Genomic DNA, 15,554 nt, shown 5'->3' with positions numbered 1-15,554 from the left:
CCCCATCTGTAAAATGAGGATCAAAAGCCCTTTTGGATCAGGCGTGGTGGCTCACACCTATGATCCTAGCACTTTGGGAGGCTGAGGCAGGAGGATTGCTTAGAGTTCAAGACCAACATGAGTAATATAATGACTCTGTCTCTACAAAAAAGAAATGTTAAAAATTAGCCAGGTGTGGTGGTGCATGCCTGTAGTCCTAGCTACTCAGAAGGCTGAGGCAGGACGATTGCTTGAGCCCAGGAGTTTGAGGCTGCTGTGAGCTATGATTGTGCCATGGCACTCCAGGCTGGGCAACAAAGCTAGACCCTGTCTCTAAAAAAATTTTTTTTAAAAAGCTCTTTCATTTTGAACCTCACAATAAAGGTTTGAACACCCTTATGAAAGCAGTTTACTGCCAATCAGTTTTACCACCACAGAGCATAATTGTTCATTTCTATTCAACTGAACACACGCTGCATTATAGTGGTACTCTGTCAGAGCAGCTGCATCTGGTTGTGCAAGTTGTGCACTGCACTAATCCAAGGGCATTATTAACTCTCTAGTCTACATGAACAGTGACTCCTGGAGTTACACAGGGCACAACTTGCACAGCCATCCCTGGCTGCACTGTTACCTATGGTGGTACAATGTGGCTCCAGGTCTTAGAAGGCTTAGATTCTAGCAGACAAATCATACATTCAGATTCAACATTTATTTACTATGTGTCACTAACTGGGCTAGGTACTTTTTATCTGATGATATTTACATATATACATGTACTTAGTTTTCTATGCATGTATATATTTTTAAGCAAAACAAACATCTGCCATGTGAAGTAGAACCAGAGTTGCAAACTGGGAGGACTGTAGTCCAATTAAATGCAGAAACTTGGTTGCATTTGTTTGGTCTATGCACTTGAATGAGCTGTCAGAATTTCCATAAAAACCCATATTTCTAGCACCTCTTGAAAAATTAGGTGACCTGGCAATACTGGGCCTGTATTCTCACACTGGCAACAATTGGTGGAGCTGAAAAGCACATGCTCTTTAGACAAACTCCCATTTACCACAGTCTCCACCACTCCCTATTGTCTCTGACACAGTGGCCACCATCAGTTACTACGTATCATTGGTTCTGCTGTTGCTTTTCTTTTCTTTTTTTTTTTGAGACAGAGTCTCACTTTGTTGCCCAGGCTAGAGTGAATGCCGTGGTATCAGCCTGGCTCACAGCAACCTCAATCTCCAGGGCTCAGCAATCCTACTGCCTCAGCCTCCTGTGTAGCTGGGACTACAGGCATGCGCCACCATGCCCGGCTAATTTTTTGTATATATATTTTTAGTTGGTCAATTAATTTCTTTCTATTTTTGGTAGAGGCGGGGTCTCGCTCAGGCTGGTTTCGAACTCCTGACCTTGAGCAATCCGCCCGCCTCGGCCTCCCAAAGTGCTAGGATTACAGGCGTGAGCCACCACGCCCGGCCTGCTATTGCTTTTCTACCTGAAAGTTTAAATGGCAAGTGAAAGTTTTCTTATATACACATCTCTTTCATGAGTGGAAAAGTAAAGGATGAACCACTATGATCACATGGTCAAGAAAACAGGACCACTTCCTTCCTTCCTTTATATTACTTATGTGATATTATGGATCCTTGGTTCTCTGCCTCTCGGTAGAAAGTGTTCAGCAGAGTGGGAGAGATGGGGAACAAACTGGGGGTGGGAGGTGGGGAAGACAGGCAGAGTTTAAACTTTATCTATAGTGATCTCTTTTTAAGGATGATCTGAACTAAATAAAGCAAAACTGTAACATGTGTTGAATTTGTATGATAGAAACAAAGGTATATTCTGTATTCTCTTACATGTTTAAAATGCTTCCTATTGAAAATGTTGAAATCAAAAGGAAAGTGCTCAGTGTCCTCAATGTGGGGCAGGTGCCGTGCTGGGGGTTTGCAGATAGAAGGATAAAGAAGGCTTGCCAAGGGAGGGGTGGGAGGTCAAGGCTTAAAAAAGGGGAGGAAGTGAACGGCTCGAGGCTCAAGAGGTCCCCCAGCCAGGGGAGGTGGTGTGGCGTGGGGGAGGTGGTCACGGGGCCAGAAGGCAGAGGGAGGGTGGGGACACACCAACGCCTGGCCTGACTCACCCTTACCCCACCAGGCTCCCTGCGCACAACCGGCAGTGTTTCTAAGGATGTGTGCCTATTTTTAGAGGGGAGATTTATTTCTTTCCATTTCAACTGTTTACTTCTGTCCAGGGCTTGCGATTCTGCTGGTTTGTGTTACAAAGGAGAACCGCGTCCCTGTGGACCAAACTTGGCTGCTTCCTGGATGGCCGGGAGTGCCCTCCACCTTACAGGATGCGACCTGGGGTACAGGTAGGGAGGGCCTTACAACTGGGTGGAGGATGATGGGAAGCCACAGGGAGTGACAGAAGTCCCAGGTTCTCGTCCTGGCTGTGCCGCTGACTTTACTGTGAGGCCTTGAACAAGTCCTTTCCCCTCTTTCGACTTCAGGGTTTTGTTGTTATTTTGATATTTCATCACTAAAATGGTAATAGTAACACTTACCCCATAGGATTGGTATGAGTGTTCCATGAAATACATAGAGCACCAAGTGAATGACTCACGTCCAGGATAGACCCCATAAATTAAGGTTTCTCTACCTGCACGGTGTATGTAGATGCCAGAGGTGGGCAGGTGAGGTGGTGTTAGATGGTTGCTAAGTGTCCTTGGAGCTCTGGGATTCTACAGTTATAGGTCTTCCATCATCTCTTCCTGCAACTCATGGCCCTTTCTTCTCAGAACTCTTGACACATTATAGGCCAAGGAAGGCAGGGTCTGTTTGAATTCATCTATCATTCAATAGCAGTGTGATTCTGGCCATGCATTTGTTTATCTATAGGATGGTATTATTCCCAACTTCTGAGGATCAATCTCATAGGATCCTTGTGGAGATTTCATGAGATGATGCTCATAAAATGCTTAGCGTAGCACCTGGCATGTAAGAACACCTCAATAGAAAACGATAGTTTATTATTTTGATTATTATTTAAGGCTTTGCAGGAGATCTTTTGTTTTTTATTATTGTTTCTGTGGTTATATTGTGTCCCAGATTCCTAACAGCTGACTTAAAAATCAACTCTTAGGTCCCAATTTCTTTATAAGGTTGAAATGATCTCTACTTTCTTCTCTCCTGCAAATATTTTGATCCTTTAACTGAGACAGTTTTAAAAATATTCTGCCTTTTCCCCAAAGCCTCATTAACAAGCAGTATTTATAGTTAAATTCGTTGTGTTGGTGGATTCGCAATTTCTTTTTTTTTTTAAGAGTAATATTTATGGTGAAGAGAACATAACAACTTCAAAAGAAATCAAATTGAAAAAAACAATGTTGCTGGTAGTTCTCCAATCTGTTCTCCAAGTTCCCTTCTGGGCTGGTCCCACAGGTGCTCCAAGGGGGTGGTGGTTAATAGCACAGGTTACAGGGCCAGGACTGTCTAGGTTGGAATCCCAGCACCACTCAGGCTGCATCCTGAGCAGCTAACTTCATCTCTCCAAGACTCAGTTTCCCGGTCTTTAAAATGGGGCTAATGACTGAACCTTCTCCAAGGACTAAATGAGATAATAATCCACGGAAGGCCTTACCCTTGGCACATCCAGTAAACACTGGGTATCTACTGATCATATGAGAACTGTACACTGTTCCCTGCGCGAGTCCCAGTGACTTATCATCCTCCAAGTTCTCTGCATTGCCCCCGCTGCCTGGTACAAAGGCAATCTGAACTGAGGAGTTGGCTCAGCTTCAGAGCAGCATCCACTTAACTCCGGAGAGACGAGAAAGGGCAGATCCTCTGGGGAATCAGTCAACAGCGGATACTTTTAGCACATGAAGCATTCCTTTCCTGAGGGAGTCCAAGTGCAACAATCTCATGATAAGCTCGAGTTTTTCCAGAGTGGAGATAGAAAGTTTCGGGGACTTTTTCTTTTTCTTTCTTTCTTTTTTTTTTAAATATGCACAAGTTTGGAATCCTCTCCTGCAAACAGAGCTGCTTTCCAACTCCTCGTACTCTATTCTGTCACATGACACTGGGGCTTATAAATTGCATAACCCCAAACGTCACCCCTTGAAGTATTTGCCCTATTCAGGTACTAAGACAGGCAGGAGTGACTGGAGAAATCATATGTGGTTACAGCTGGAGAGGGGGTCCGAGGCCATCTAGGCCAACTGCGTCCATTTTACAGATGGGGAAACTGAGAATCAAAGAGGGAAAATCATGTACCTAAATCCATAGCAGAGTTAGGACTAGAGGCTAGTCCTGCATATCAGGCTCTTTCCAGGAAGAAAGACGGATGACTTTGCATACAGCAGCCTCTCAAACCACAAAACCAGAGCACATCTGCAGCCCAAACTACCTTCCTGAAGCCTCCCATGAAGCCTTAGAGAAACATGGGTAAGACATGGATGCTAGATCCATACCATGGCTCTAGCCTCTAACTGCCTAGTTGTGGGGCTTTGGACAAGTTACTTTACCTCTCAGTTTCCTCATCTATAAAATGGGGATGATAACACTGCCTGCCTCATAGAATCATGATGATGGTTAAATGAGTTAATATTTTCAAAGTGCTTAGGACATGCAGAACAGCACCTGCCCATAGGTCAGATGAGCACTCGTTAAAAATAAAAACAGGAGGAATATGGATGTAACGGAGAGGATGGTGGCCCAGGCACCACGGGATCTGGGTTCTGATCTGGTTCTGTGTGAATGTGTGACCTAGTGCAAGTTCCTTCCCCTCTCTGGGCTCAGCTCAGGCTCTGTAAGCTGACGGGTTGGGGGGCTGGTCACCTGTGGCAGGCCAGGAGCTTCTCATGGGCTGCATACCTTTGGCCTCGCCCTGAGCTAGGATTTCAGAGCCTGGGCCAAGGGATGGCGAGACTTGAGCTGGAATGTTTGTGCACTCTGAAAGAAGGGAGGCCCGCTAGGCCTTTTCAAAACTCACACACTGTCTTGCAAATCAGGTAACAGAGATGATCTCAGCAAAGGGGCCAATTGTGTGACTGGGACCCAAACCCACTGGCCTCCGTTATCTCCCACCCGCTCTCTGGTTTCGCTTTTCTTTTCCCTGAACTGAGAGAGAAAGGAGTCTTTGAAAAATGTCACCTGTGAAACCACAGTAGTATGAGCACCACAGGTTTCAGATGGCGCGGGCCCACTCCCAAATCCATATGCTCAGTTACTCTTTTCCTGCCAGAGCGGGAGGTGCCCACACTTGGGAGCCCGTTTGAAATCCAAGTCCCCACGCCCTGGTCGTGTGACCCCAGGTGAGTTGGGCAGCAAGCTGAGCCTCAGGTGCCCCATCTCTCCAGTGGCACAGGGAGGGGACTCTGTCCTGTCAGTCACCTGGGCAGGAGAGCTGGCTGTGCCAGAGGCAAAGAGGTCCTGGGGTTGCTGCTGAGGCCAGACACTCTGATACGTGGGGTGGGGTGAAAGGGAGCTCGCAGCTGGGGCCTCAGTGCAGTCCTCAGGGCTGCACCTCCATTCTGTGGGGGGTCCTCCCTCTGCCCCCCATGCCCAGGCCTGATATCGGGCTCTGACCTTGCAGTCGCCTGCTCTACTCGCAGCCACAGCCCCATCTCCCCTCGTCCCCCTCCAGCAGCTCAGGGGATGCCAGAGACAGCAGGCCTGTGGGGCCCTCGGGGTCCACGCTGCTCCTCCCTGGGAATGGCAGAGATTCCCCTGCGGCACCCTCCCACCTCTCACTGGTGTCCCCGGCACCCCCAGGTCCATGTGTGCCAGCCTCAGCTCCCGAAACCGCCACGCCCACTGAGTCACTGACCCTCAAGGACTCCCCGGGCCTACTGAGAAAAGTCCAGGCTCTACGGTCTGCTTTGCTCCCCCCATTATCTAGCCCCAACCCCTTTCTGCTCACATCTGACCCTCCACAGAAACCACACTGAGGCTCCCCATCCCCAGTTACCTCCCCACAGGAGCCTTTGCCCGTGGCCTTCACTCGGCCTGGAATTAGACAAACCCAGGGCCCAGTTCCAATATCACCTGCTCCGTGAAGCCTCTCACCAGCAGGCATTAATCCTCCGTCCGAGCTCCCAGTCCGCTCCCACGCAGGATGCAGTTTATTATGAGCACATCGAGTCAGCCTGAGCCCCAGGGCACAGTCCCCGCCAGGCCGCCTGGGGTGCCCAGCACAGGCCTGGTGCCGGCAAGTAACTGGGTCGCACTCACTGAGTGAACCAGAAGTGGCCACATCTCCCTTTTGTTCTCCCTTTAAAAAAGCTGTTTGTCCCTGTAATTCTAGGCGACAGTGATCGAGGATAGAATTAGAACAGAATATTTTACAGCTTGATTGTTCTTGGCCTACAGCGTCTGTTTTTACTGAAACCCAAGCCAATGGGCAGAGGTGACTCGAGGGAGGGAGGAAGGACCCAAGGCTGTCCCCACCAAGCCCACTTCTACTCAGCTTGAGCAGCCGCCTTAGGAGACCACCTTCTGGTGACCCGGCAGGGAAAGCGGTGAACACCAGGACGACGCAGAGACGCTGCAGAGGGATTTGTCATTCTAGGGGGCCTGGGACTCAGGAATCTGGGTTATCTAGAAAGAAGCCACTTAGTCAAACTGGAGATAAGACCAGGTTATAAGTCATGGAAGCTTAGCCCTGAAAAGGACCAACCAACTCCGTCATTTCACGGATGCGAACGCTGAGGCATAAGGATAGCCACTAGCCTAAGGCCACATGGAGTGAAAGAGACAGGGCTGGGTTGGAAACAGTCCTCCCTTTGAAACTAAGACTTCTAGGCCAGCAGAGCGTGAGGTCGTAGGAAGAGGAAGCAAGAATTTTGCTAGTGGGTCACTAGGAGTAATGGTAAGTGGTGCCACTCCCATTTCCAACCTTGATTCCTGGAACTATGAATCCTGGCTGTGGGAGAAATCGCTCCACAGAGTGCCTGCCGATTCAGAGCATATGCAGCCTTCTAGAACATTTGCCCAGCCCTGCTCCCATCCTAGCTGGTGCCATCACTGTCTTCAAAAGGCAATTTCCCCGTTCTATCAAGCCAACCGCTTCAGGACAGTGGAGAGCATCTGTCATGGAATGAATTCGCTGAGAAATAAAGGACTAGAAGATTCCCCTCACTTGTTTGGAGTTTTATCATTGCATTTCACAGTTGGCACATTTAAGAAGTTTGTTTCGTACTCAGAATTTGCCTCTGCAGGCAGGGTACACAGCATCAAGAGGCATGTGTTGTGCATGTGGCTTAGCACGCCACGCCGGAGCTGTGAGCAAGGGCCAAGAGAGCGATTGCTAGGTGGCCTACTAAATGGGTCTCTTCATCCCATAATCATATCCCAGGCACCCAGGCCAATGCCCAGGTATAATGAATGTTAATGAATTCAGTGAATTTTCCATTTTATGTATTTTTAATTAAAAATTGAATGTTTCACACCTTTTTCTTTTTTAACCAGTCATTGCTCAACCCTGGTTTATCAGTGATCCATCAGGTAAACAACACTCAGGCCAGCTGCAGTGGCTCACACCTGTAATCCCAGCACTGAGGCTGAGGCAGGAGGACCACTTGAGGCCAGGAGTTTGAGACCAGCCTGGGCAACATAACAAGAACCCCATTTCCACAAAAATAAAAGTTAAAAAATTAGCAGGACATGGTGGCACATGCCTGTAGTCCCAACTACTTGGGAGGCTGAGGCAGGAGGATCTCTTGAGCCCAGGAGCCAGAGGTTGCAGTGAGCTATGATCACACTACTGCACTTCAGGCTGGGAGACACAGCAAGACTCTATCTCTAAAAAACAAACAAAACTCCAAAACTGCCACCCGACTACTTTGGGCTCCTCTTGCCTCTGAATCCACAGGCAGAGAAGGGAGTTACTGTGCTGCCTGGGGTCACTGGCCCGGACTACCGAGGGGAAATTGGATAGCTACTGCACACGGGAGGTAAGGAAGCTTGTGTCTGGAACACAGGAGATCCCTTAGGGCGTTCTTTAGTATTACCATGCCCAGTGATTAAGGTCAGTGGAAATCTACAACCCAATCCAGGCAGGACTACTAATGGCCCAGCCAGGGGTGGGGAACCTGCGGCCTCAAGGCCACATGTGGCCCTCCAGACCCCAAGTGCGCCCCTTGACTGAATCCAAACTTTACAGAACAAATCCCTTGATTAAAAGGCTTGTTCTGTAAAATTTGGATTCAGTCAAAAGGCCACATTCAAAGATCCAGACAGAAATGAAGGTTAGGGTCACTCACCAGCTAAAGAACCACAGCGAGTTGAAGTGCTTGCCGAAGGCAGAGGGGATACAGGATGGGTGATGGGAGAAGGTAGCTAGAAACATTGGCTACAGCCCCTAGACCAGTTACAGAAATGAGGACTGTAATTGTTGTGAATATTTTCTCCTTATTTTATGAACATGTTAGTATATGTGTATAGCAAATACCTTTGGGTTCTTTCCCCTCTTGTTCCCTTATCATGCAACATAGATGCATTGACTTTACATCATAGTGTTTAAATGTGGTTAATTTTACATCATTGCATTTAAATTATAGGACATAAGGGGAGAAGAGTAAACCTCACTCAAGGACTTTACACCTTCTGGGGAAGGGGATAGTGTATTTTCTGTTGTACACAGGAGAGTTGCATTCTGTTAGGCAGAATTATGACCATCTTATTGTTTTTATTCAGAGGTTCAGTATGGTTTAAAGTGATGTGCATGCATGCCAAGTTGACACGGGGTGGACTTGGGATGGTTAATTCTGTGGGTCAACTTGGCTTGGCCATGAGGTGCCCAGACATTTGGTCAAACGTTACTCTGGGTGTGACTGTGAGAGTGTGTCTGCATGAGGTTAACATTCGAATCAGTAGACAGAGGAAGCAGATTATGCTCCCCAATGTGGGTGGGCCCCATCCAATCAGTTGAAGGCCTGAATAGAACAAAAAAGCTGACCCTCCCACAAGTAGGAGGGAATTTCCTCCTGCCTGACTGCCTTCAGCTGGGACATTATTTTTCCTGCCTTTGGAGTTGAACACTTGCATTGGCTCTTACTGGGTCTTCGGCCTGCCTGCATTTGGGCTGGAACTGTATCATTGGCTCTCTAGGTCTCCAGCTTGCCGACCGCAGATCTTGGGACTTGCCAGCCTCCATAACCATGTGAGCTAATTTCTCATAAATCTATTTTCATATATGTATATGTGTAAATACATATCCTGTTGGTTCTCTTTCTCTGGAGAACCCTGACATAATGCACTTTTTAAAACCCTGCAAAGTCAAAGTTATTCTAATGTCATTCTCACAGAAGGAAAAAAAGGAAGTGGTAGCTTTAGGAAGTATATGCCTGTCCCTCCCCAGGTGGTAACATTACACTCCTGGCACCTGTAGTGATGTGGTCCCCTTTAGCACCTACTCACATCAGGGTCCAGCTCATCCAGCTCGTTTTCCAGGGTCCTGAGCTCTTCTTCTGTTAGGGCTCCAAGGATTTCATCTTCATCCAGGTCACGGTATTTCTCTAGTTCTCGTCTGTATGACATTGTGGAAGAACTTGTCTTTGTCTCCTGAGTTTCTGTGCTGATCTATAACTGACCAGAAAGAGAAAATCTTAGAAAAACCTGCTCTGATTTGCTGTCCCAAAGCAAACAGATGCTCTTCATTCACATGGTGGCCGGGGCATGTTTTGTGAACCGCCAGGATACTAATTACTACAGTGGAACACTGCACTGAGTTTGACTAATTCGCTAACATAACGAGCAAGGTAAAAGTCCTGAGGGCATGTGATTTAATGAGTGGTAATTGGTTGTAATTGGCATGGACATTAATTACAAGTAAATGGGTGATTGTAAATGGCTTATGAGTGCCTCAAAACAATTTTATTCTTCAAGTAGTTCAAATACTTTTCTACATAACCCTCCACCCTTCACCCCACACCCCAGTGGGAATCATGAATGACATAAATGCTGTCAAAGCTGATTTTAAAAGAGGGAGGGTATACAATGGTTAATTGAGCACCTACTGCATACAGGCCCTCACCTGTTCCATCTCATTCAATGATCACAAAAGGAAGCCTCTAGTAACAGCTAACTCTTACTACCCTACACCAAGCTGTGTGTTAAACACTGGCCGAGCATTTTCTAGTTTAACCTATGAGGTAAGTATTTACTCTTATACACATTTTACAAATGAGGACACTGAGCTTAGAGAGGTTAGGCGACTTACCCAAATCACGCCACTGGGAAGTGGCGAATCCACATTTGAGCTCAGGTCTGTTGGCCGTCCCAGCCTGCATTGCTCTGGCCGTTGCGTCACGGCACATTTTTCATAGAATCACCAATGTCATGGCAGAAGGAGACTGCCTAGTCCCCCCGTTTTACTTGCAAGAAAGCTGGATTGGAGGGAAGAAGTGGTTTGCCTGGGAGATCCAGAGGGACCAGGGAGAGCAACGTCCACGTCTGCTGATTCCCAGGCTGCTGCTCTTGCTCGAGAAGGCTACCGTTCATTGCCCATCTCACAGAGGACGCCTAATGCCTGTGTTTGGATCCTGTCTCTGCTACTTCCCATAGCCATGACATTTTCAGACCTGTTGACTCATCTGAGCCTCAAGACACACACTGTAAGTTAGGACTTCTAATTAAAACCATTTTATCAATGGCCTAGGATGCTCTCCACTATACCCTACTGCCTCTTGCCTACGCTGGGAGGGACAAGGGGGCCTTGATCCTTCTGTCCTCCAGCTCAGCTAAAGCTGCCTGGTAACACCACAGGCCAGCGAAGTCTTGGCGTCCCCTCACTTGGCAAAGTTCACCATGGCCCATCGCACGGGGCCACACTTCTCTCTGCAGCCCGTGCGTCTGTCTCGCACAGGGCTTCCTCATGGGCAGGGTCTGGGTTCCCTCCATCCCCCTCTCCCAGGGCCCAGCCTGGGACCAGGCATACAGCAGGAAGTTTCTCCCTGAAAGGAACCCATTCCAGTTCTCTACCTGCCTTTGGTGGTCGATCAGGCAGCCCTGGGCTCTTCTCCTGGGAAATGTTAGCTCTCTGCAGACGCTGCTATTATCTCTGTGTATGTGCCTGTCCCCTCCTGTCCTTTAATCTTCCTGAGCTGAGCCACCAGCCTTCCTTTCTGAAGCCATCGGGCTGGCAGGCAAGGCAGCAGCTCAGGACTTCCTTAAATTCTGCACAGTAGAATGTAGTACTGCATGTGGAATCAGTGTGATGGATTGAGCTGTGTCCCTTGAAATCCATATGTTGAAGTTCTAACCCCCAGTGCCCCTCGGTCACCTAGTACCACGTTACAGGTAAGAATGTCACCTTACTGGAAATTGGGTCATTGCAGATGTCATTAGTTAAGTTTAGGTGAGATCACACTGGAGTAGTATGGGCACCTAATCCAATATGACTGGTGTCCTTATAAAAAGGAGAAATTTAGGCCGGGCACAGTGGTTCAGGCCTGTAATCCTATCACTCTGGGAGGCCTAGGCGGGAGGATTGCTCAAGGTCAGGAGTTCGAAACCAGCCCGGGCAAGAGTGAGACCCCGTCTCTACTATAAATACAAAGAAATTAATTGGGCAACTAATATATATAGAAAAAATTAGCTGGGCATGGTGGCACATGCCTATAGTCCCAGCTACTCGAGAGGCTTAGGCAGCAGGATTGCTTAAGCCCAGGAATTTGAGGTTGCTGTGAGCTAGGCTGATGCCACGGCACTCACTCTAGTCTGGGCAACAAAGCAAGACTCTGTCTCAAAAAAAAAAAAAAAAAAGGAGAAATTTGGACACAGGCACACACACCAGAATACCACCATGTGATGATGAAGGCAGAGATGGGGTGATGTTTCTACAAGCCAAGGAATGCCACAGATTGCCAGCAGAACCTAGGGGAGAAACCTTGAATGGATTCTTCTTCACAGCCTTCAAAAGAAACTAGCCCTGCTGACACTTTGGTGTCAGACTTCTGGCCTCCAGAATGGTCAGGCAATAAGTGTCCATTGTCTAAGCCACTCAGTCTGTGGTACTTTGTTACAGCAGCTCTGGCAAACTTATATAATCAGTATCACCCTCTACAAAGCAGTTTATATTTTTAAACCCCCATGCCAAAAAGACAAACAAATAAACAAAACCTGTGACTCTTCTGTGAAATGACTGATGGAATTTTCCAGAGTAGAGAAAAATGAAAACTAGGAAAGGACAACCAACCAATCAATCAAAAAGCTTGGGTTAGTTGTTAGCTAAAAAGAATTAAAGTCATCAAAAATAAACTAAAACCACGTTCCCTAAGCTAACAGGAAGAGTCTCCATTTCAGCAAACAGAGAGCACACTTTGTCAGAGTAAGTCTGTGCATGTGTGGGCATATTTGTAGGAGAATCCAAGGATATGACAGCTGGCTTGATAAGAGGGACTTGCTTCCCAAATACAGAAACCCCAATACCATGCTTTTCTCTAAGAATGGTTCGGCTTGGCCTGACGTCTTCCTTTGACCAGACCCCAAGAATGCAATGTTCAGACCATAAATGGGCCCCCTCCTTGATCCATTTCTATTTTACTTCCAAAGAAAGTACAACCAGCTGACAATGCTCTGGTATAGATGAAAAAAACCTTCCTGAAGGTCCTCTGAGAACAACCTAATTTGGCTTTTCCTAAGTGAAGGCAGGACAGGGAGAGGAGCTATGATCTCTACTCTGAGACCCTAACAAAGGGTGCAGAAGCTTCCAGAACCAATGCACAGGGATGTCCAGAACTGTCTCCAAACTAGGATCTCTTGGGCTGCAGAACAAAAGGTTTTGGTGCTCAAACAAGTTTTGAGTTATACGAAGTTCTGTAGGACTCTGGACAGTAGGACTTCCCAAATAATTGGTATGCTACTATGCAATGGCATCTCCAAGAGGAATGGGCTGCGAGCATAATTTCCCAATCCTTTTGATTCTCCCAGAATTGGAATCCCATGAAACAAAGTTTGGAAAACACAGTCTTAGACTCACCTCTGGGCCACATAAGGGAGCCACTCAGAACCTCCCAGCAGGAAGGGGCACAGGGACAGGACTAGCTGGGACACACTTCTGGGGAAAGTCAGGCAGGTCTTGAACTGTGGGAGCTCCCATGCCTGTTATCTTTCCCAGCTGACTCACTTTCTAGATGGTCTGTGGTAAAACCCTTAGAAATAGAGTCATGGGCAGACCCCAGAGAATGGATGAGCCAAGATGAGGGAGCCGGGGAGGAAGGAACCCACGATCAAAGCCAGCTTGGGGAAAGAGCCAGGGGAGAGACAGAGGTGGCAACTAAGGGTGGGTCCTCAGGCCTCCTCCAGAGATGCCACCCCAAGGTGCAATAGTTAAATTTCCTCTTATTGCACGCAGGAAATTTAATGTACCACTCATGCATCCCAAGGTGCTGTTGAATTCAAAAATCCCGTATCATAGGATTTCAGAAGCCCTTTCTAACGTCAAGTGTCCCGTGAATATTACTGAGTGGTGAGGCATTACATTAAATAAGCTGAGAGGAACCGAGAGCTCTAAGGTAAACTATGAAGCTGTCGGCTTCAGCCACACTCATCCACTTGGCTCACAGGGCCGGAGCGTTAAGCAGGATTCTCCTCCTGTGGCCAGGGAGGTGGGGAACGGGAGGTGGGAGAGAGGTGGTGGGAGGGAGGTGAGACCAGGGCGGCCACAGAGCTACTGCAGCGTGGCCTCGAAATACGGCTCGGAAGAGACTGCATTTTATAACTGTTCATAAAATGCCTCCATCTCCTAATAAAAGAGGTGTCAGGGACGAAACGCAGGCCTGAGACTCAACAGGACTTCGGTTGGAGTGCTAATGGTGACGGCGACTGCCTGGGTGACCCTCGCTAAGTTCCTTCCCTCCTCTGGGGCTCTGTTTGCTCATGTGCAAAATGACTAAATTGGACGGCCAGAGTGGTTTCTAAATTGTGCCAAGAGGAAGTCTCTGGCTCTGAGAAAGTGCCTCTAGGGCCCTGCAGGGGGTTAAGGCCAAGTGAGGGGCTCACCCCTGATTTTACCTGGTGTGTTTATTTGGGGTTCCATGTAAGATTTCCCTTGAAGAAAGGATTCTGCTGCTCGAATGAAAAAGTGAAACTCATTGGACTAGGTTTCTTGGTCCGTATAGTGAAGGGCTAACAGAACTCACCCCGACAGGGTATTGTGGGGATTAAGTGACAACAAGCAGATGAGGGTGCCACCAGGGGCTGGTGTGCAGTGAACGGGATTCACCAGACGTGAGCCATCACTGTGAGGCTGCTGCTGCTGGAGCCTTCCCCCCTGCTACACCTCCTCCACACACTGTCACCAGATTGTAACAGCCCTCGGGAGAGGACTGATGTCCCACTTGTCTTCATGTCCCCAGGGCCTAGCCCTGTGCTGAGCCCAGAGGTGCCATTTGGGGACAGAGGATTTGCACACCTCCGTTCTAGTCTGGGGTTCTTGGAACCCCGGGCGAGCCCCTTCTCTTCTTGGCTGCTCTGTTTCCCTATCGTTTCCATGGAAAGATTGGGCCAGGTCTGGGACAGCTGGGGACCCTAGAGGGGAGGGACAGGCAGGAAGGGGTGATGAAGCCACCGGGTTCCCAACGTGGCCCACCTGGGATGGAACGGCTCCTCTGTTACTACCCTAAGTAAGAGTTGGTGAGACAAACCAAAGGGCAGGTTGATAAATTTAAAACACCCTCACACACACAAATCTTCCAAAGCTGGTGTCTATTTTACACTTACGGCACATCTAGCCACCCTGCTACTCCACGGCAGAAGCCTTAAGCTTCCGCTAAATATGAAAAACAGAATTTACAAGCTGTGCTGGGAAGTAAAACCTGGCAGGTTGGACGGTAAAAATCAGAGGGTCAAGGACCGAGGCCATCCGTCAGGAAAGCTTCGGACATGGAAGCTCCGAGAAGGGCAGCTCTGGACCATGAAAGGCTCTCTTAAATCTTTCATAGGCAGCAGGTCCAGGCTCTTCTGCTGACGGCACCTCCAGCGTTGCCCGCCGGGTGGGAGCGCTGGCGAGGAGGCGCGTGAGTGGCATCATCTTGATTTATGGACTGCACCCCCCTGAGCTCCCAAAGAGCTGAGTCACGAGTCCGAATGAATATTTTCCAGTTATACCATCTTCTTATTTCAGCCACAGTGAACTTCTTGAGGATGGGCAAAGAAGGTTTGATTTACAAACAAAGTTGATCCTTCCTACTCCAACTCCGTGTATATTTGTCCCTCTCTTTTGGAAGATACTTTGGCTAAAGGGATTTTACGCCACGGTCCCTCATCACTAAAGCCTGCATCCCAGGACAATGCCATTTACTCACTCTCCGGAACCTCTCTCTTCCCTGGGCTTCAGGGACACAAGAGCATCTGCAATGTCCCCTGTCCCTCCTGAGAGAGCTGCCTGCCACCCTCTTCCTCTTTCAAGGGGCACCTGGCAGGCAGCCATGCTTTGTGTCATGTTACCCGGTCCACGCTCAGCTGATTGGACAGAGTGGGTGCCTGGCTCCAGGGCAGCCAATTGACCGGCTGGTCAGTGACAATGTCCTGCGGTGGCATAGGACAAATGACACAAAACAACAACAAAGAGGAGCTGGG

The 15,554-nt window shown here is 48.3% G+C and overlaps 1 protein-coding gene across 2 annotated transcripts in view; it reads right to left on the bottom strand.

Annotated features, from left to right (window-relative positions):
* TMOD1 (tropomodulin 1) overlaps positions 1–15,554 on the bottom strand; it is a 78,086-nt gene that overhangs the window by 50,691 nt on the left and 11,841 nt on the right. The window contains exons 1-2 of one of the 2 annotated variants that reach the window (XM_012769051.3): positions 10,195–11,473; positions 9,393–9,560 (exon numbers count right to left, since the gene is read on the bottom strand). In XM_012769051.3, coding sequence (XP_012624505.2) covers positions 9,393–9,512 — 120 coding nt within the window. In that variant the 5' untranslated portion in view covers positions 9,513–9,560; positions 10,195–11,473. Of the gene's footprint in view, positions 1–9,392; positions 9,561–10,194; positions 11,474–15,554 lie in introns of those variants that run through there. The other variant, XM_012769050.2, reaches the window with a different exon arrangement.

The sequence above is a fragment of the Microcebus murinus genome, chromosome 12 (assembly GCF_040939455.1).
Source record: "Microcebus murinus isolate Inina chromosome 12, M.murinus_Inina_mat1.0, whole genome shotgun sequence".
NCBI lineage: Eukaryota > Metazoa > Chordata > Mammalia > Primates > Cheirogaleidae > Microcebus > Microcebus murinus.
The sequence above is the reverse complement of the archived record's forward strand: the minus strand, read 5'-3'. Positions and strand labels throughout refer to the sequence as shown.